The sequence below is a fragment of the Salmo trutta genome, chromosome 25 (genome assembly GCF_901001165.1).
Source record: "Salmo trutta chromosome 25, fSalTru1.1, whole genome shotgun sequence".
NCBI lineage: Eukaryota > Metazoa > Chordata > Actinopteri > Salmoniformes > Salmonidae > Salmo > Salmo trutta.
In genome coordinates, this window is record NC_042981.1 from 10,296,097 (window position 1) to 10,316,598 (window position 20,502).

General features: G+C 44.3%; 1 protein-coding gene across 5 annotated transcripts in view; it reads left to right on the forward strand.

Annotated features, from left to right (window-relative positions):
- LOC115161988 (metabotropic glutamate receptor 1) overlaps positions 1-20,502 on the forward strand; it is a 39,085-nt gene that overhangs the window by 461 nt on the left and 18,122 nt on the right. For 4 of the 5 annotated variants that reach the window (XM_029712856.1, XM_029712858.1, XM_029712859.1 and 1 more), the window contains exons 2-3: positions 640-1,490; positions 8,511-8,760. In XM_029712856.1, coding sequence (XP_029568716.1) covers positions 761-1,490; positions 8,511-8,760 — 980 coding nt within the window. In that variant the 5' untranslated portion in view covers positions 640-760. The remainder of the gene's footprint in view (positions 1-639; positions 1,491-8,510; positions 8,761-20,502) is intronic. The other variant, XM_029712857.1, reaches the window with a different exon arrangement.

The window sequence follows — 20,502 nt, forward strand, 5'->3', positions numbered from 1 at the left end:
ACCTAAACCGTTTGTAGGTGATTATCAATTGGAATATCAATTAGATTTTGACAATCTCGATATATAAATAATAGAATGGTAAATTATATGAGATCTGATTAATTGATCATTTCAGTGGAACATATTAAGCAGCATTTTAAGCAGCAATTTATGTAGCTAAACACAATCTCATCGTGGGTGGGCAAATTATTGTGAGCCCAACCGTCAAGTCAGAACCAAGTGCTGTCCAAGGTTACTGAAACCAGCCGCGCAAACCAACCATCGCACAAATCAACTTTTAATCAGCCTCTTGTAGGCAGTTTTTACTGTAGGCTATAGATTATGAGAGGCATTCAACGTCGTTTCTGACTGTACGCAGCTCTGGATAAGAGCGTCTGCTAAATGACTGAAATATATCAAATGGTTATACATTACTGTAGACTATTAGCACTTGAATTATTCAAGATTGAATGTCAGATTGGCTTCTGCAGCAGCCTATAACTATATTTGCCTTTGCTTAATTGCGGAGTTGTGTAGCCTATTAAAAGAGTTGCCAAAGATAGATTGGCAACACATAGCTGTTTATCATCACTTGCTGAAAAACTTGTTGCGAAACTTGTATCCCTTGTATCAAACTTAAATGAATATGTCTGTCATCAGCAGGAAAGACATCAGTGAAAGAGGGATGGCAAGGAGATGATGGATCTTCAGTTAAACTTGGATCCTCAGTTCTCCCCAATGGCCAAGCGGACATGATTATATCCCCAAGACTGTTGACACCATGTGGAATATGATTTACCTGAATGCTATTAGGTTTTTGTATTTCCTTATTCTACTGTATGATGTGTTCGTCTCCCCCAGTAACATATTTGAGAGGTCGGTGGTTTCTAAAGCTGCTGGGTCCCGCTCGGTGGCCAGAATGGACGGGGACATTATAATCGGTGCACTGTTCTCGGTCCACCACCAACCATCAACAGAGCAGGTAGCGGAGAGGAAGTGCGGGGAGGTTCGGGAACAGTACGGAATCCAACGAGTAGAAGCGATGTTCCACACCTTGGACAGAATCAACTCAGACCCAAACCTTCTACCCAACATCACTCTGGGGTGCGAGATCAGGGACTCCTGCTGGCACTCCTCAGTGGCTCTGGAGCAGAGTATTGAGTTCATTAGAGACTCTCTCATCTCCATTAGGGATGACGACAACAAAGATGGTACATCCAGACAGTGGTGCATTGATGGGACGCCTGCAAGTCAGCCGCCCACTACCAAGAAACCCATAGCAGGTGTCATTGGACCTGGGTCCAGCTCAGTGGCTATCCAGGTCCAAAACCTCCTGCAGCTGTTTAACATCCCTCAGATAGCGTATTCTGCGACCAGCATAGATCTGAGTGACAAAACGCTCTTCAAGTATTTCCTTAGGGTTGTGCCTTCTGACACTCTCCAAGCCAGAGCCATCTTGGACATTGTCAAACGCTATAACTGGACCTATGTGTCAGCAGTCCATACAGAGGGTAAGACACTTCACTTTCCATGTTAAGTTTCTAATCCAAGAAGTAATTGGCCTGCATGTTGCCTACTGGCCATCAATGCCTATTCAAACACATTTTTGATAAAGTTGTGTTGGGGATTGAACTGTGAATATTCACAGTCTAGATATGCATCGTTCTATCCAATTGATTATGATCATTCATAACACAGGAGGATGCTGAGGGGAGAACGGCTCATAATAATCGCGGAGCAAATGGAATGGTATCAAACACCTGAAAACCATGTGTTTGATGTATTTGATACCATTCCACTGATTCCGCTCCAGTCATTACCATGATCCCGTCCTCTACAATTAAGGTGCCACCAACCTCCTGTTATTCATATTTCATAATCATAATGGATTTAGGTCAAAAAAGGAGAGGGGTTCAACATCATCCACCAAAGTTAATAGCCTGTGCTTGTTCATTCAGGTCTTCCTCAGCCCTCTGGCCTACAATTCACAAGGAATCCTTGACAGGTACAAAGAGAAGAGAGAAGCCACTTTCTCATGGTCAAATTCTGTGGTTGCTACAGATTTGAGTGGTCAACAATCCTAGCCCTTCAAGGTTCCTCAACCCTGGCCTAGCCAGCAGCGTTTGAGGGGCTTAATTGGGTGTGGAGAGAAGTCTCAGATCAGTAAAGGTAGCAAAATGTTTGGATTCAGCTGTAGGTTCAGGAGGAGGGAATAGCCGGTGTGTAGTTTGAGTTTGGCACATGATTATGACAGGCTTGGATCTATGAGGTTCTGTACTGTCAGTCAGTGTCAATGGTCAGTCAAATCAGTCCATGTCCATGAACTCAACTATTTATTAGCATTTTTACACAAGCTATATCAAATATCAAAGCTATATCAACCCACTATCAGATGGGTATACAGATGGACACATTGGTTTTCTTTATGTTCCATTTGAATGGATCCAGCAATGCTGAAAGCAACAGATTAATATTATTTTCCATAATTGAAGCAGTTCAAATAGCAATCATGACTACAAAAAAATTAAATAAACAATACTACGTTAGAAGCTTAAACATGACGGCATCCCATGCAATTATTTGTGTTGATGTACACAAAGATATCATCTTGTTTTGTTGGTTTATCAATTTCTATTTAGAAATTCATGTGTGCTATTCACTACCGCAACCCACTGCTCACAATTCACTATCACAACGCAATACTCAATATTCACTACCACAACCTTCTACTCAATATTCACTACCTACTATTCACTATTCAATACCACAACCCACTATTCACTTTTCACTACCAACTACTCACTATTCATTACCACAAACTGCTATTCACTATTCACAACAATATCCACTGCTCACTATTCACTACAATATCCACTGCTCACTATTCACTACCACAACCCACTACTCACTACTCACTACCACAACACACTACTCACTATTCATTATTCACAACCACAACCTACTATTCGCTACTCACTACCCAGTACTCAATATTCACTAACCCAACCCACTACTCACTATTCATTACCACAACCCACTGCTCACTATTCACTACCACAACCCACTGCTCACTATTGCTACCACAACCCACTACTCACTGCTCGCTACTCACTGTTTGCTACCACAACCGTCTACTCACTATTCACTACCACAACACACTACTCACTATTCACTACCGCAACCCACTACTCACTATTCACTATTTGCTACCACAACCCACTACTCACTGCTCACTACTCACTATTCACTACTGCAACCCACCCACTACTCACTATTCACTACCACAACACACTATTCACTATTCACTACCAAAACCCACTACTCACTATTCACTACTGCAACCCACCCACTGCTCACTATTCACACCCACAACCCACTACTCACTATTTACTACCACAACCCATTTCTCACTTTTCACAACTACAACCCACTGCTCACTATTCACTACCGCAACCCACTACTCACTATTCACTACCGCAACCCACTACTCACTATTCACTACAACAACCCACTACTCACTATTCACTACTGCAACCCACCCACTGCTCACTATTCACACCCACAACCCACTACTCACTATTTACTACCACAACCCATTTCTCACTTTTCACAACTACAACCCACTGCTCACTATTCACTACCGCAACCCACTACTCACTATTCACTACCGCAACCCACTACTCACTATGCACTATTCACTATTCACTACAACAACCCACTACTCACTACTTGCTATTCACTACCACAACCCACTACTCACTACTTGCAATTCACTACCACAACCCACTACTCACTATTCACTACCACAACCCATTACTCACTATTCACTACCCATTGCTCACTGTTCACAACCACAACCCACTACTCACTATTAATGACAACAACCCACTACTCACTATTCACTACGAACTATTCACGATTTACGACCTACTACTCACTATTCACTACAGCAACCCGCCCACTGCTCACTATTCACTACCACAACCTACAACTCACTACATTTACATTTTACATTTATGTCATTTATCAGACGCTCTTATCCAGAGCGACTTACAAATTGGTGCATTCACCTATGATATCCAGCGGAACAACCACTTTACAATAGTACATCTATATCTTTTTTGGGGGGGAGGGTGGGGGGGAGTGTTAGAAGGATTACTCAATCCTATCCCAGTTATTCCTTAAAGAGGTGGGGTTTCAGGTGTCTCCGGAAGGTGGTGATTGACTCCGCTGTCCTGGCGTCGTGAGGGAGCTTGTTCCACCATTGGGGTGCCAGAACAGCGAACAGTTTTGACTGGGCTGAGTGGGAACTGTGCTTCCGCAGAGGTAGGAGGGCCAGCAGGCCAGAGGTGGATGAACGCAGTGCCCTTCTTTGGGTGTAGGGACTGATCACTACCGCAAGCACTATTCACTATTCACTATGCACTATTCACAACCCACTGCTCCCTATTCACTACCGCAACCCACTACTCACTATTCCCTATTTTATTTTTTTATTTGTATTTATTTCACCTTTATTTAACCAGGTAGGCTAGTTGCGAACAAGTTCTCATTTGCAACTGCGACCTGACCAAGATAAAGCTTAGCAATTCAACACATACAACAACACAGAGTTACACATGGAATAAACAAAACATACAGTCAATAATACAGTAGAAAAAAATAAAACAAAAAGTCTATATACAGTGAGTGCAAATGAGGTAAGTTAAGGCAATAAATAGGCCATGGTGGCGAAGTAATTACAATATAGCAATTAAACACTGGAATGGTAGATGTGCAGAAGATTAATGTGCAAGTAAAGATACTGGGGTGCAAAGGAGCAAGATAAATAAATAAATACAGTATGGGGATGAGGTAGGTAGCCCATCTGGGCTGTTTACAGATGGGCTATGTACAGGTGCAGTGATCTGTGAGCTGCTCTGACAGCTGGTGCTTAAAGCTAGTGAGGGAGATATGAGTCTCCAGCTTCAGAGATTTTTGCAGTTCGTTCCAGTCATTGGCAGCAGAGAACTGGAAGGAAAGGCGGCCAAAGAGGAATTGGCTTTGGGGTGACCAGTGAGATATACCTGCTGGAGCGCATGCTACGACTGGGTGCTGCTATGGTGACCAGTGAGCTGAGATAAGGCGGGGCTTTACCTGGCAGAGGCTTGTAGATAACCTGTAGCCAGTGGGTTTGGCGACGAGTATGAAGTGAGGGCCAACCAACGAGAGCGTACAGGTCGCAATGGTGGGTAGTGTATGGGGCTTTGGTGACAAAACGGATTGCGCTGTGATAGACTGCATCCAGTTTGTTGAGTAGGGTGTTGGAGGCTATTTTATAGATGACATCACCGAAGTCGAGGATCGGCAGGATGGTCAGTTTTACAAGGGTGCGTTTGGCAGCATGAGTGAAGGATGCTTTGTTGCGATATAGGAAGCCGGCTCTAGATTTAATTTTGGATTGGAGATGCTTAATGTGAGTCTGGAAGGAGAGTTTACAGTCTAACCAGACACCCAGGTATTTGTAGTTGTCCACGTATTCTAAGTCAGAGCCGTCCAGAGTAGTGATGCTGGACGGGCGAGCAGGTGCGGGCAGTGATCGATTGAATAGCATGCATTTAGTTTTACCTGCGTTTAAGAGCAGTTGGAGGCCACGGAAGGAGAGTTGTATGGCATTGAAGCTCGTCTGGAGGTTAGTTAACACAGTATCCAAAGAGGGGCCAGAAGTATACAGAATGGTGTCGTCTGCGTAGAGGTGGATCAGAGAATCACCAGCAGCAAGAGCAACATCATTGATGTATACAGAGAAGAGAGTCGGCCCGAGAATTGAACCCTGTGGCACACCCATAGAGACTGCCAGAGGTCCGGACAACAGGCCCTCCGATTTGACACACTGAACTCTATCAGAGAAGTAGTTGGTAAACCAGGCGAGGCAATCATTTGAGAAACCAAGGCTGTCGAGTCTGCCAATAAGAATGTGGTGATTGACAGAGTCGAAAGCCTTGGCCAGGTCGATGAATACGGCTGCACAGTAATGTCTCTTATCGATGGTGGTTATGATGTCGTTTAGGACCTTGAGCGTGGCTGAGGTGCACCCATGACCAGCTCTGAAACCAGATTGCTACCACAACCCACTACTCACTATTCACTATTCACTACCACAACCTACTACTCACTATTCACTATCTAAACCCACTATGCACTATTCACAACCCGCTGCTCACTATTCACTACCACAACCTGCTGCCCACTATTCACTATTTGCTACCACAACCTACTACTCACTATTCACTATCTAAACCCACTATGCACTATTCACAACCCACTGCTCCCTATTCACTACCGCAACCCCTACTCACTATTCACTACTACAACCCACTACTCACTACTCACTACCACAACTTACTACTCATTATTCACTACCACAACACACTGCTCACTATTCACAACCACAACCCACTGTGCACCATTTACTACCACAACCCACTGCTCACTATTCACTATTCACTATTCATTACCACAACCCACTACTCACTATTCACTACCACAACACACTACTCACTATTCACTATTCATTACCACAACCCACTGTGCACCATTTACTACCACAACCCACTACTCACTACTCACTATTCACTATTCACTACCACAACCCACTACTCACTATTCACAACCACAGCCCGCTACTCACTACTCACTACCACAACACACTACTCACTACTCACTATTCACAACCACAGCCCGCTACTCACTACTCACTACCACAACACACTACTCACTATTCACTATTCACTACCACAACCCACTGCTCACTGCTCACTATTCACTATTCACTACCACAACCCACCACTCACTGTTCACTATCACAACCTACTACTCACTATTCACTACCACAAACCTTTGCTCACTATTCACTACCACAACCCACTACTCACTACTCACTATTCACTATTCACTACCACAACCCGCTACTCACTATTCACTGTTCGCTACCACAACTGGCTGCTCACTACTCACTATTCACTACCCAAACTCACTGCTCTCTATTCACTACCACAACCTTCTATTCACTACTCTCTATTCACTCTCACAGCCCACTACTCACTACTCACTAACTATTTTGTGAACCAAGTCCTTCAGATAGCTGCATCTTACTACATCTTACTGGGGGGGGGGGGGGGGGGGGGGGGGGGGTGGTAGCAGGTAATCTACTGCATATGAGACCTGGAGACCAAGAATCCTGGAGACCAAGACAATCCTCGGCTTCAGTAGCTACAGTTCTGTTCTGCAGTACAGTGCTACCACAGATAGAACAATGAGACAGATATTTCACCAGACGTATAAATGTGAAGCATCCGGTTGGCGTTTCCACTCACTTCCAAATATGGTGATGAGAGGAAGCCCAGTGTCCGGCAGTGGGAGAAGATGGAGCGAGATGGATTTTGTCCGATGTTCTGCTAATTTTCTCATCGATGAAACATTTGATCTCCATACAGTTTTCTGTTTCCAAAACTAGAATATGTAACACACTGAGTGGACTGCGTTTTGTAGACTTTACCCTTTGCCAAAGTTTCAAAACGTTACGTTGTTTAGAAGGCGTTCAAGGATGAATTGAGTTTTTGCACACGCTGCACTTCACAGAGTAGTCGTTCCCTAATGGAAATATGCAAATAAATGCTAAGATGCACCAATAGGATCTCACTAGCTCATGCTTGGCTCTACCCAGCTCCTTGCTTGTTCTTCCAACTGGGATTAATTTGCTCCCATTGGAAACGACAGGCTCTGGTCTATCTTGGGTTAGTTATACAAATCTTTGCTGGGCTGTAGATTATTATACAGTAATTAAGATTCCAGTTCCAGGTGATGAGATGTCTGAATGACATCAGGGTCATAGCTGCCTGCCTGATATGCATATGAACGTTCCCCATAGTCACAGTGTGCATCCTATTGCAGAATATTCCCTACACAGTGCAATACTTTTGAACAGAGCCCTATAGGCCCTGGTCAAAAGTAGTGCACTACCCCTATGGGCCCTAGTCAAAAGTAGTGCACTACCTCTATGTGTGCCATGGTCAAAAGTAGTGCACTATAAAGGGAATAGGGTGCCATTTGGGATGCAGTACCAGACCTCTGATCTGTCTGCAGTGAGGGAGAGTTGGTGATGAACTGATTAAAACTCAATTACATTTCTGTTCTGGTGCACCTTCGTTATTTACCAGACCGATGAGCAGAATGATTAGTATTTATTATTATTATTATTAAATACAGTGAGATACAGTGACATGGCACTTCCGTCTCTGAAGTAGAGTGATAACAAGCAGACTGAAAGGTTCAAATGCAGCCAGCCACTAGATATAGGTTGCAGTGCTGTTGTGTTTGGCTTGTTGGCCAAAATTTCAGGTACAGTTATAATACAAAGTGTCTTAAACTTCTTCGGAATGTAGAATTTTGAGTCAACCTTTTAAATAATATTGTATTTTAAAATGTGTTAAACTTTAAAAACCAGGATATAATGTTGTTGTTTTCTTTGTTAATGCTGTTTATTTCCCCAGGTAACTACGGAGAGAGTGGTATGGAAGCCTTTAAGGATCTGGCCTCTCAGGAAGGGCTGTGTATCGCCCATTCAGACAAGATCTACAGCAACGCCGGGGAGAAGCACTTTGACAGGCTCCTGAGGAAGCTGAGAGAACGTCTGCCTAAGGCCCGGGTGGTCGTCTGCTTCTGCGAGGGCATGACGGTCCGCGGGCTGCTCATGGCTATGAGACGACTTGGAGTGGCAGGAGAGTTCCTTCTCATCGGCAGGTAAACTGTTGGTCCCCACAGAACTTTGATCATTGTACATAATCGTTACCAGTCTCAGGAATGGGTTAAATGGAGTCATATCAACCTGGGGCCTTATGTATCAAGCGTCTCAAAGTAGGAGTGTTGATCTAGGATCAAGTGTGCCTTTTAGATCACAATGAATAAGATTATACGGACAGGGGGACACTTGATACATTAGGCCCCAGATCAGATCAGATCAATCTGAACAGAATTACATACAGTGCATTCGGAAAAGTATTCAGACTCCTTGACTTTTTTACAGCCTTATTCTAAAATCGATCAAGCTGTTTTTTTCCCCCTAATCAATATACACATAATACCCCATAATGACAAAGCAAAAAAAGGATTTTAGAAATGTTTGCATATTTATTACAAATAAAAAATGGAAATATCACAAAGTGCTTTACTCAGTACTTTGTTGAAGCATATTTGGCAGCGATCACAGCCTCGAGTCTTCTTGGGTATGACGCTACAAGCTTGGCACACCTGTATTTGGGGAGTTTCTTCCATTCTTCTCTGCAGATCCTCTCAGGGTCTTTGAGGTTGGATGGGGAGCGTCACTGCACAGATATTTTCCGGTCTCTCCAAAGATGTTCCATCGGTATCAAGTCCGGGCTCTGGCTGGACCACTCAAGGACATTAAGAGACTTCGCAGTGTGCTTAGGGTTGTTGTCCTGTTGGACTGTGAACCTTCGTCCCAGTCTGAGCTCCTGAGCGCTCTGGAGGAGGTTTTCATCAAGGATCTCTCTGTACTTTGCGCCGTTGATCTTTCCCTCGATCGTGACTAGTCTCCCAGTCCCTGCCACTGAAAACATCCCCGCAGCATGATGCTGCCACCACCATGCTTCACAATAGGGATAGTGCCAGGTTTCCTCCAGATGTGACACTTGGCATTCAGGCCAAAGAGTTCAACCTTTGTTTCATCAGACCAGAGAATCTTGTTTCTTAAGGTCTGAGAGTCATTTAGGTATTTTTTGGCAAACTGCAAGCGGGCTCTCATGTGCCTTTTACTGAGGAGTGGCTTCTGTCTGGCCCCTCTACCATAAAGGCCTGATTGTGGTGTGCTGGAGAGGTGTTTGTCCTTCTGGAAGGTTCTTCCATCTACACAGAGGAACTCTGGAGCTCTGTCAGAATGACCATCAGGTTCTTGGTCACCTCCCTGAACAAGGTCCTTCTCCCCTGATTGCTCAGTTTGGCCTGGGCATCCAGCTCTAGGAAGAGTCTTGGTGGTTCCAAACTTCTTCCATTTAAGAATGACAGAGGCCACTGTGTTCTTGGGGACCTTCAATGCTGCAAAACATTTTTAGGACTCTTCCCCAGATCTGTGCCTCGACACAATCCTGTCTCAGAGCTCTACAGACAATTCCTTCGACCTCATGGCTTGGTTTTTGCACTGACATGTGCTGTCAACTGTGGGTGTGTGCCTTTCCAAATCATGTACAATCAATTAGATTTACCACAGGTGGACTACAATCAAGTTGTAGAAACATCTGAAGGAGGATCAATGGAAACAGGATGCACCTGAGCTCAATTTCGAGTCTAATAGCAAAGGGCCTGAATACTTTTTTTATTTATTTAATCCATTTCATAGAAGGCTGTAACGTAACAAAATGTGGAAAAAGTCAAGGGGTCGGAATACTTTCCGAATGCACTTTATTTGCTGTTCTTACCTTACTCCATTTTGTGGAGTGATTGACCTCATTTTCATCATATGGAAACACAAAAGTATTACCATGACTCTTGAGGATTGTTCAAAATAATATGTTGCTGTTTGTACCTTTGATAATTCATACAAAGGCCCCCATGGTTTACTCAGAGTTTATACTGGAGCATAATAATAATAATAATTATTCTAGCAGTAGTGGAGTTCCTTCTGAAAGAAGAAGGAAGCTTTGATTCACACTCACACCCCTGAATAATGCATGGTTAGACAGTGAGTTAGTGAGTTATCTCTCTCTCTCTCTCTCTCTCTCTCTCTCTCTCTCTCTCTCTCTCTCTCTCTCTCCTGTCAGGTCACAGGCAAACTGGGGAGGCTTGGGTAATATGGGACAGCTCCCTCTCCCCCTGTCAGATCACAGAGACTGGGGTAATGTGGGATAGCATCTCCAGCACAGAGCCCAGTGGTGAGGACTACTGAGCATCAAAGCACATATCAGCTGGAAGACATTCCCTCACTGTAGTTAGACTGTAGCTATCCATTGAGGATGGAGCTAGCTAGCATGAATACCTGACAGGAGTAGTGAAGCTCAAGCTAACAGCTCAAACTGCCCTGAATTAGCCTGGTCTCAGATGTTCTTACAGGTAGTCGTTTCCTTTCACAAGATAGCAATACAGTTGGACCATTCAGGCTAACCCTGGAAAACAGTTTGGACAGTTCCTCATCAAAAGACAGAAATATATTGTTTTTACAAACAAAATAAGTCGTATAAATCAGATATATGGTGACAGTGAGGATATAAAAATCTCTGTAGCAGCTTGTGACGTCTCTGTGGAGGATGAATAGGACATGGAATTGGTGTGGCTGTTTCTTTCTGGGTCAAGGAGACTTGCGACTGAAAAAAGATTGTTTTGCAGAGCAGTGCAGTGAGTGAACGCAAAGGTTGGTGGTGACCATCCATCCATCCTGGGCTGTGTGGAAGATGGGGTCCATCTAGATCAGTGGTATTCTGGGGACCTCATTTGTTTTCCCAAGAATAATTCACAACCCCAGTGGCGGATTTAGGCATAGGTGACATGGACAGCTTCCCAGGGTGGCATCTTGCCAGGGACGGCATGGGCGCCCGCACAAAAAACAATAATATTCTGAATGGTGACATTTGCGCGATCGGTTTTCTATCGCTCATTTGCACGTCACGTCAGTGATATCATGTCACCGTGTGGGACTGTGGGTCAATTAACCTTGTCGGAGTTGGCGCCCTGATTCTAGTTTGTGAGCTAGGCAGGCTATTTCCTGGGAAGGTCTCCCACTCAGAAGTACGAGATGGGGAGGGGGCGGGGGTAGATTGACTGGAAGCCCGAGGTAGGGGGAGTGGGGTAATCTATCAAATAACGCACCTCTAACTTTGTACAGTACTAATGCAATTAGTTGTGCAATTTAGTTTGTGTGTTTCTTGTTTGAAGTGCAATAGTGTAATAATCAGGTTCTCTTCTTTATAAGTGTGTTATTCTAATTGTGTATTTGTGTGATATAGGCTTTGTGCAATTTAGTTTTATTTTAGTGTTTTTTGTTAGCAATAGGGTAATAGTGTAATTGTCACGGTTGTTGTAGGAATGAGCGGACCAAAGTGCAGTGTGTGTGTCGTTCCACATTTTATTTATACTGTGAAACTATGCAATACATAAATTAACTGAATGACAAAAAACAACAAACCGTGACGCAGAGGTGAAACATACACTACTCAAAATGAATCTCCCACAAACCCAGGTGGAAAAACCCCCTACTTATAAGTATGATCTCCAATTAGAGACAACGAGGACCAGCTGCCTCTAATTGGAGATCATCCCAAACAAAACCAACATAGAAATACCAAAACTAGAACATGAACATAGAAATACAAAACATAGAAAAACACCCCCTGTCACACTCTGACCTACTCTACCATAGAAAATAACATCTTACTATGATCAGGACGTGACAGTACCCCCCCCAAAGGTGCGGACTGTGACCGCACCTAAACAAAACAACAACCCCCCCCCCAAAAAAAAAGGGAGGGCAGGGTGGGTAACTGTTGTCTATGGCGGCTCTGGTGCAGTACCCATAACCTTCTCATCCCGCAGATCCTCCCACAGAGTAGGCGGCTCCGGTTCGGGGCGTAACCCCCACTCCGCCCGCTGATCCCTCTGGTTCTGTACCACTGGACCCTGGATCGTCTTCGGAGGAACCGGACTGGCCGCCGCTGGAGGTTCTGGGCTGCAGGCCGCCGCTGGAGACTCTGGGCTGCAGGCCGTCGCTGGAGACTCTGGGCTGCAGGCCATCGCTGGAGACTCTGGGCTGCAGGCCGTCTCAGGAGGTTCCGGGCTGCAGGCCGTCTCAGCAGGTTCCGGGCTGCAGGCTGTCTCAGGAGGTTCCGGGCTGCAGGCCATCTCAGGAGGTTCCGGACTGCAGGCCATCTCAGGAGGTTCCGGACTGCAGGCCGTCTCAGGAGGTTCCAGACTGGGGACCGTCTCAGGAGGTTCCGGACTGGGGACCGTCGCTACAGGCTCCATGCCATGGATCGTCACTGCAGGCTCCGCGCCATGGATCACCACTGGAGGCTTTGTGCCATGGATCACCACTGGAGGCTCCGGGCCATGAATTATCACTGGAGGCTTCATGCCATGGATCATCTCTACAGGCTCCAGGCCATGGATCATCCCTACAGGCTTCTTGCCATGGATTACCCCTACAGGCTCCGGGCCATGGATCATCACTGGAGGCTTTGTACGTGGAGCCGGAACAGGTCTCACCGGACTAGGGAACGTCGCTGGAGGCTCCGGACTGGGGAACGTCGCTGGGAGCTCTGGACTGGGGACCGTCGCTACAGGCTCCATGCCATGGATCATCACTGCAGGCTCCGCGCCATGGATCACCACTGGAGGCTCCGCGCCATGGATCACCACTGGAGGCTCTGCGCCATGGATCACCACTGGAGGCTTTGTGCCATGGATCATCACCGGAGGCTCCGGGCCATGGATTATCACTGGAGGCTTCGTGCCATGGATCATCTCTACAGGCTCCGGGCCATGGATTATCCCTACAGGCTCCGGGCCATGGATCATCCCTGGAGGCTTCGTACGTGGAGCCGGAACAGGTCTCACTGGACTAGGGAACGTCGCTGGAGGCTCCAGACTGGGGAACGTTGCTGGGTGCTCTGGACTAGGGAACGTCGCTGGAGGCCGGGTGCACAGAGCAGGCACAGGGTATACTGGGCCGTGGAGGCGCACTGGAGGTCTGGAGCTTATGACTGGCACAACCCGTCCTGGCTGGATACTTGCTTTAGCCCGGCAAGTGCAAGGCGCGGGCACAGGACGAACTGGGCTGTGCAGGCGCACTGGCGACACAGTGCGCATCAACGCATAACACGTGCTTGCTTCTTCACTCGCTCCCCACGGTAAGCACGGGGAGTTGGCTCAGGTCTCCAACCTGACTCTGCCCATCTCCCCGTGTGCCCCCCCCCCCAAAAAAAATGTGGGGGCTCTCTCTCGTGCTTCCGTCGTTGCCGTGACTGTTCCTCGTAACGTTGCCGTTCCTCCCTCGCTGTCTCCACCTGCTTCCATGGCAGGGTCTTGTCCCCTGCCATTATCTCCTCCCATGTCCAGGACGTCCTCCACTCTCTCCTTTCCCTGGCCCAGGATCCCTGCTCCTCCTGGGCACGCTGCTTGGTCCTTTTGTGGTGGGATATTCTGTCACGGTTGTCGTAGGAATGAGCGGACCAAAGTGCAGCGTGTGTGTCGTTACACATTTTATTTATACTGTGAAACTATGCCATACATAAATAAACTGAATGACAAAAAACAACAAACCGTGACGCAGGGGTGAAACATACACTACTCAAAATTAATCTCCCACAAACCCAGGTGGAAAAAACCCCTACGTATAAGTATGATTTCCAATTAGAGACAACGAGGACCAGCTGCCTCTAATTGGAGATCATCCCAAACAAAACCAACATAGAAATACCAAAACTAGAACATGAACATAGAAATACAAAACATAGAAAAACACCCCCTGTCACGCCCTGACCTACTCTACCATAGAAAATAACATCTTACTATGGTCAGGACGTGACAGTAATAATTCCATTCTCTTTTTTATTTGTATTTATATACTACAATTTGTTTTTGTCTTATTTTTGTATATATTTTTATATTTATATAGTTTTAAATGTTATGATTATTTATTTGTGTTGTTCCATATGTCTGAATAAAAATTACAGTTAGTACAGAATGGTGGGGGTTTTTTGTTGGGGGGGTGCTGAAGGGACAGTTCGCCCAGGGAGCTATACAGTGCCTTGCGAAAGTATTCACCCCCTTGGCATTTTTCCTATTTTGCTGCCTTACAACCTGGAATTTAAATAGATTTTTTGGGGGGTTGTATCATTTCATTTACACAACATGCCTAATAGTTTGAAGATGCAAAATATTTTTGGGTGAAACAAACAAGAAATAAGACAAAAAAACTGAAAACATTAGCGTGCATAACTATTCACCCCCCCAAAGTCAATACTTTGTAGAGCCACCTTTTGCAGAAATTACAGCTGCAAGTCTCTTGGGGTATGTCTCTATAAGCTTGGCACATCTAGCCACTGGGATTTTTGCCCATTCTTCAAGGCAAAACTGCTCCAAATCCTTCAAGTTGGATGGGTTCCTGCTGGGGTACAGCAATATTTAAGTCATACCACAGATTCTCAATTGGAATGAGGTCTGGCCTTTGACTAGGCCATTCCAAGACATTTAAATGTTTCCCCTTAAACCATTCGAGTGTTGCTTTAGCGGTATGCTTAGGGTCATTGTCCTGCTGGAAGGTGAACCTCCGTCCCAGTCTCAAATCTCTGGAAGACTGAAACAGGTTTCCCTCAAGAATTTCCCTGTATTTAGCGCCATCCATCATTCCTTCAATTCTGACCATTTTCCCAGTCCCTGTCGATGATGAGAGGTGTTGGGTTTGTGCCAGACATACCGTTTTTCTTGATGGCCAAAATGCTACATTTTAGTCTCATCTGACCAGTGTCGTGTCTTTGGCATCATTAAAACTGAATACATATTTATCAAATAACTCTCTGTAATTATTATTCCGCGATTAAACTGATTAATCGTGTAACAGTAATTAACTAGGAAGTCGGGGCACCAAGGAAAATATTCAGATTACAAAGTTATAATTTTCCTAATATAACTTTCAGATATCATAATATCTGATCTATTAGTCTTCGGATTAATGATGTATTCTTTACCTTGTCAGTCTCATTCCAAACGTCGTAAATTGTTGGTTATCTGCACGAACCCAGTCTTCACTATGAGTCATCCATACATCAATTGTCTTAAAATCATTTATTTACTAACTAAGTAATTCACAGAAATGCATAACAAACAGTAGCTATGGTTACAAGGAAATGATAGGAGAATGTGCCCTAGTGGGCTAAACCGGCATGGCGGCTTGTTAGACAAAAGGTTGATAAGAGTTGATAATTATAACAATTGAAATGCTAATCCTTTGCACATGAACGCTCACTCATTCGGGAACAATTGCAATCAATATATATATATTTATGCTCAATGTGTCATCGGGATCTTTGTTGAAAAGTTCGTTCTGTTGGAGAGTTTTGTCCTCGCGTTCTCTCTGTCTCGCTCTCTCTCTCTCGGTTAGAATGGATATTTCAAAGTGACATTCATTAATGTCGTTATAGCACAGATGTTTCGTCGGTCTTCGCGTTCAAAGATACCGAATTCCTAGCTGCAGACTAGTAATTAATATCAAAGACTTGTTATTATTCTGTCGGTATCAATAGTCTAAGAGTTTAACCACGTGGTATTGTTAATGTTCAGAACGAGGAATGCATGGTCAAACCTTGGCCTTCTCGTTATCGAGGTAAGCTGGTCTCCAACGTTTAGCCACTCGTAATGGAGGTAAGCTCGGTCTGGTGATAGAAACCCTGGGTTGGGGTTATATTCGGAATAACAGAAAAAGGCTGTCTCATGATGCCAGGTCCCGTCTGTTCATGGTGGCGTGCCAATGACTTGGTGAAACTTTAAACAGAAATACAATTCTCTCACATTAACATCTTACAAGCATCCCAACATATTCCAAATAGCTTTATCCTTATTCATTATTTTTATACAACCATTAGATGTAAGTCTCACAACTGAGGCTATTATATAAACAGCACCATGGTAATGTGGCCATATTGTCTCTCATGAGTTTCACAAAATTGTACCAAATGGACCAGTTCGTAGCTGGATTCTTCACCGATCTTTTATACCTTCTCCAGAACATAAATGTAATTCGGTTCTCCAGTCCTGTGAGGTGGAAGAATTCCTGGGTTCTTTCTATGAAACCCATTCTGTCTCAAAACTGTGGCCATGAGGTAGGACATTATTTTAGGAATTTACGACCGCTCTCACAGAGCCTGGGTAGGGGGAGGTAGGGTGATGGTGCATAGAAAACCCAAAGAGGGCAACGTCATGACACCAGAGTACCTTCTTCCATATGTTTGGGGAGTCTCCCACATGCCTTTTGGTGCTTGCTTATTTCTTTCTTTAAGCAATGGCTTTTTTTCTGGACACTCTTCCGTAAAGCCCAGCTCTGTGGAGTGTACGGCTTAAAGTGGTCCTATGGACACATACTCCAATCTCCGCTGTGGAGCTTTGCAGCTCCTTCAGGATTATTTTTGGTCTCTTTGTTGCCTCTTTGATTAATGCCCTCCTTGCCTGTTCCGTGAGTTTTGGTGGGCGGCCCTCTCTTGGCAGGTAGGTCTTCCCTGTGGCTCATTTGGTAGAGCATGGTGTATGCAACGCCAGGGTTGTGGGTTCGATTCCCACGGGGGGCCAGTATGAAATGAGATGTATGAAATGTATGTATTCACTACTGTAAGTCGCTCTGGATAAGAGCGTCTGCTAGATGACTAAAATGTAAAATGTTGTGGTGCCATTTTCTTTCCATTTTTTAATAATGGATTTAATGGTGCTCCGTGGGATGTTCAAAGGTTTGGATATTTTTTTATAACCCAACCCTGATCTGTACTTCTCCACAACTTTGTCCCTGACCTGTTTGGAGAGCTCCTTGGTCTTCATGGGGTCGCTTGCTTGGTGGTGCCCCTTGCTTAGTGGTGTTACAGACTCTAGGGCCTTTCAGAACAGGTATATATATACTGAGATCATGTGACAGATCATGTGACACTTAGATTGCACACAGGTGGACTTTATTTAACTAATTATATGACTTCTGGAGGTAATTGGTTGCACCAGATGTTATTTAGGGGCTTCATAGCAAAGGGGGTGAATACATATGCACGCACCACTTTTCCGGGTTTTTTTGTATAATTTTTTTTAAACAAGTAATTTTCTTTCATTTCACTTCACCAATTTGGATGATTTTGTGCATGTCCATTTCATGAAATCCAAATAAAAATACATTTAAATTACAGGTTGTAATGCAACAAAATAGGAAAAATGCCAAGGGGGGTGAATAAGGCACTGTACAAGCTAGAACCGGCAATGCACGACCCCACCCCACACCAAATCTAATGACACAACTTTAAAATGTCAATTTGGACATGAACAAATAACCTTGAATTCGTTTCACTTTAACCTTTTAGCAAAAGGAAAAGCATTGAATACATTTAGTCAAATAAAATTGGCAACCCTACTGCAGTTACCTGGGGTTGTGACCCGACTTTGAATAACACAGATCTAGATGATCGAGGAGGCTGGCGATGACCATCCCTCCAGAATGAGAGGAAAGGCTTGTTGGCAGGGTGGACCTCATTCCTGCAGCGGATATTCCACTTACTGTTGCAGAGATTTTTATCCAAAGTACAGCACAGTGCAGTACAGTAGAGTACAGTACAGTACAATACAGTAGAGAACAGCAGAGTAGAGTACAGTACAGTACATTACAGTAGTGTAGAGTACAGTAGAGTACATTACAGTACAGTAGAGTAGAGTACAGTACAGTACAGTACCGTGCAGTGCAGTAGAGTAGAGTACAGTAGAGTACAGTACAGTAGAGTACAGTACAGTAGAGTACAGTAGAGTACAGTACAGTAGAGTACAGTAGAGCACAGTACAGTACAGAACAGTAGAGTTCAGCAGAGTACAGTACAGTAGAGTAGAGTAGAGTACAGGTGATTACAGTACAGCACAGTACAATAGAGTAGAGTACAGTACAGTACAGTAGAGTAGAGTATGGTAGAGTAGAGTACAGGAGATTACAGTACAGCACAGTACAATAGAGAACAGTAGAGTACAGTACAGTATAGAAGAGTAGAGTACAGTACAGTAGAGTACAGTAGAGAACAGTAGAGTACAGTACAGTATAGAAGAGTAGAGTACAGTACAGTAGAGTACAGTACAGTACAGATAAGTAGAGTTGAGTAGAGTGGAGTACAGAATTTTAGAATAAAGCATTTTAAAGTAGAGTGCAGTACAGTCGAGTAGAGTACTGTAGAGTACAGTATTTTTTAACATTTTATTTTACCTTTATTTAACAAGGCAAGTCAGTTAAGAACAAATTCTTATTTTCAATGACGGCCTAGGAACAGTGGGTTAACTGCCTTGTTCAGGGGCAGAAAGACAGATTTTTACCTTGTCGGCTCAGGGATTCGATCTTGCAACCTTTCGGTTATTAGTCCAACGCTCTAACCACTAGGCTACCTGCCGTCCCAGTATAGTTGAGTACAGTACAGTATAGTACAGTAGAGTACAGTTGAGTAGAGCACAGGTGAGTAGAGTAGAGTGCAGTAAAGTCGAGTACAGTATAGTTGGGTACAGCAGAGTACAGTACATTTAAGTGTAGTAGAGTACAGCACAGCACAGTATATTACAATAGAGTACAGTAGAGAACAGTACAGTAGACTACATTTACATTTTAGTCATTTAGCAGACACTCTTATCCAGAGCGACTTCCAGTAGTGAACGCATACATTTCAGACATTTCATACATTTTTTTCCCTGTACTGGTCCCCCGTGGGAATCGAACCCACAACCCTGGCGTTGCAAACACAATGCTCTACCAACTGAGCCACGCTGAGCCACGCGGGAGTGCAGTCGGGTAGAGTACAGTGCAGTCAAGTAGAGTAGAGTACAGGACAGTAGAATGCAGTAGAGTGCAGTACAGTAGAGTACAAAACAGTAGAGTACAGTACAGTACAGATAAGTAGAGTTGAGTAGAGTGGAGTACAGAATTTTAGAATAAAGCATTTTAAAGTAGAGTGCAGTACAGTCGAGTAGAGTACTGTAGAGTACAGTATTTTTTAAAATTTTATTTTACCTTTATTTAACAAGGCAAGTCAGTTAAGAACAAATTCTTATTTTCAATGACGGCCTAGGAACAGTGGGTTAACTGCCTTGTTCAGGGGCAGAAAGAAAGATTTTTACCTTGTCGGCTCAGGGATTCGATCTTGCAACCTTTCGGTTATTAGTCCAACGCTCTAACCACTAGGCTACCTGCCATCCCAGTATAGTTGAGTACAGTACAGTATAGTACAGTAGAGTACAGTTGAGTAGAGCACAGGTGAGTAGAGTAGAGTGCAGTAAAGTCGAGTACAGTATAGTTGGGTACAGCAGAGTACAGTACATTTAAGTGTAGTAGAGTACAGCACAGCACAGTATATTACAATAGAGTACAGTAGAGAACAGTACAGTAGACTACATTTACATTTTAGTCATTTAGCAGACACTCTTATCCAGAGCGACTTCCAGTAGTGAACGCATACATTTCAGACATTTCATACATTTTTTTCCCTGTACTGGTCCCCCGTGGGAATCGAACCCACAACCCTGGCGTTGCAAACACAATGCTCTACCAACTGAGCCACGCTGAGCCACGCGGGAGTGCAGTCGGGTAGAGTACAGTGCAGTCAAGTAGAGTAGAGTACAGGACAGTAGAATGCAGTAGAGTGCAGTACAGTAGAGTACAAAACAGTAGAGTACAGTAAAGTACAGTAGAGTACAGTACCGTAGAGTACAGTACAGTACAGTAGATTAGACTACAGTAGAGTACAGTACAGGATAGTACAGTACAGTATA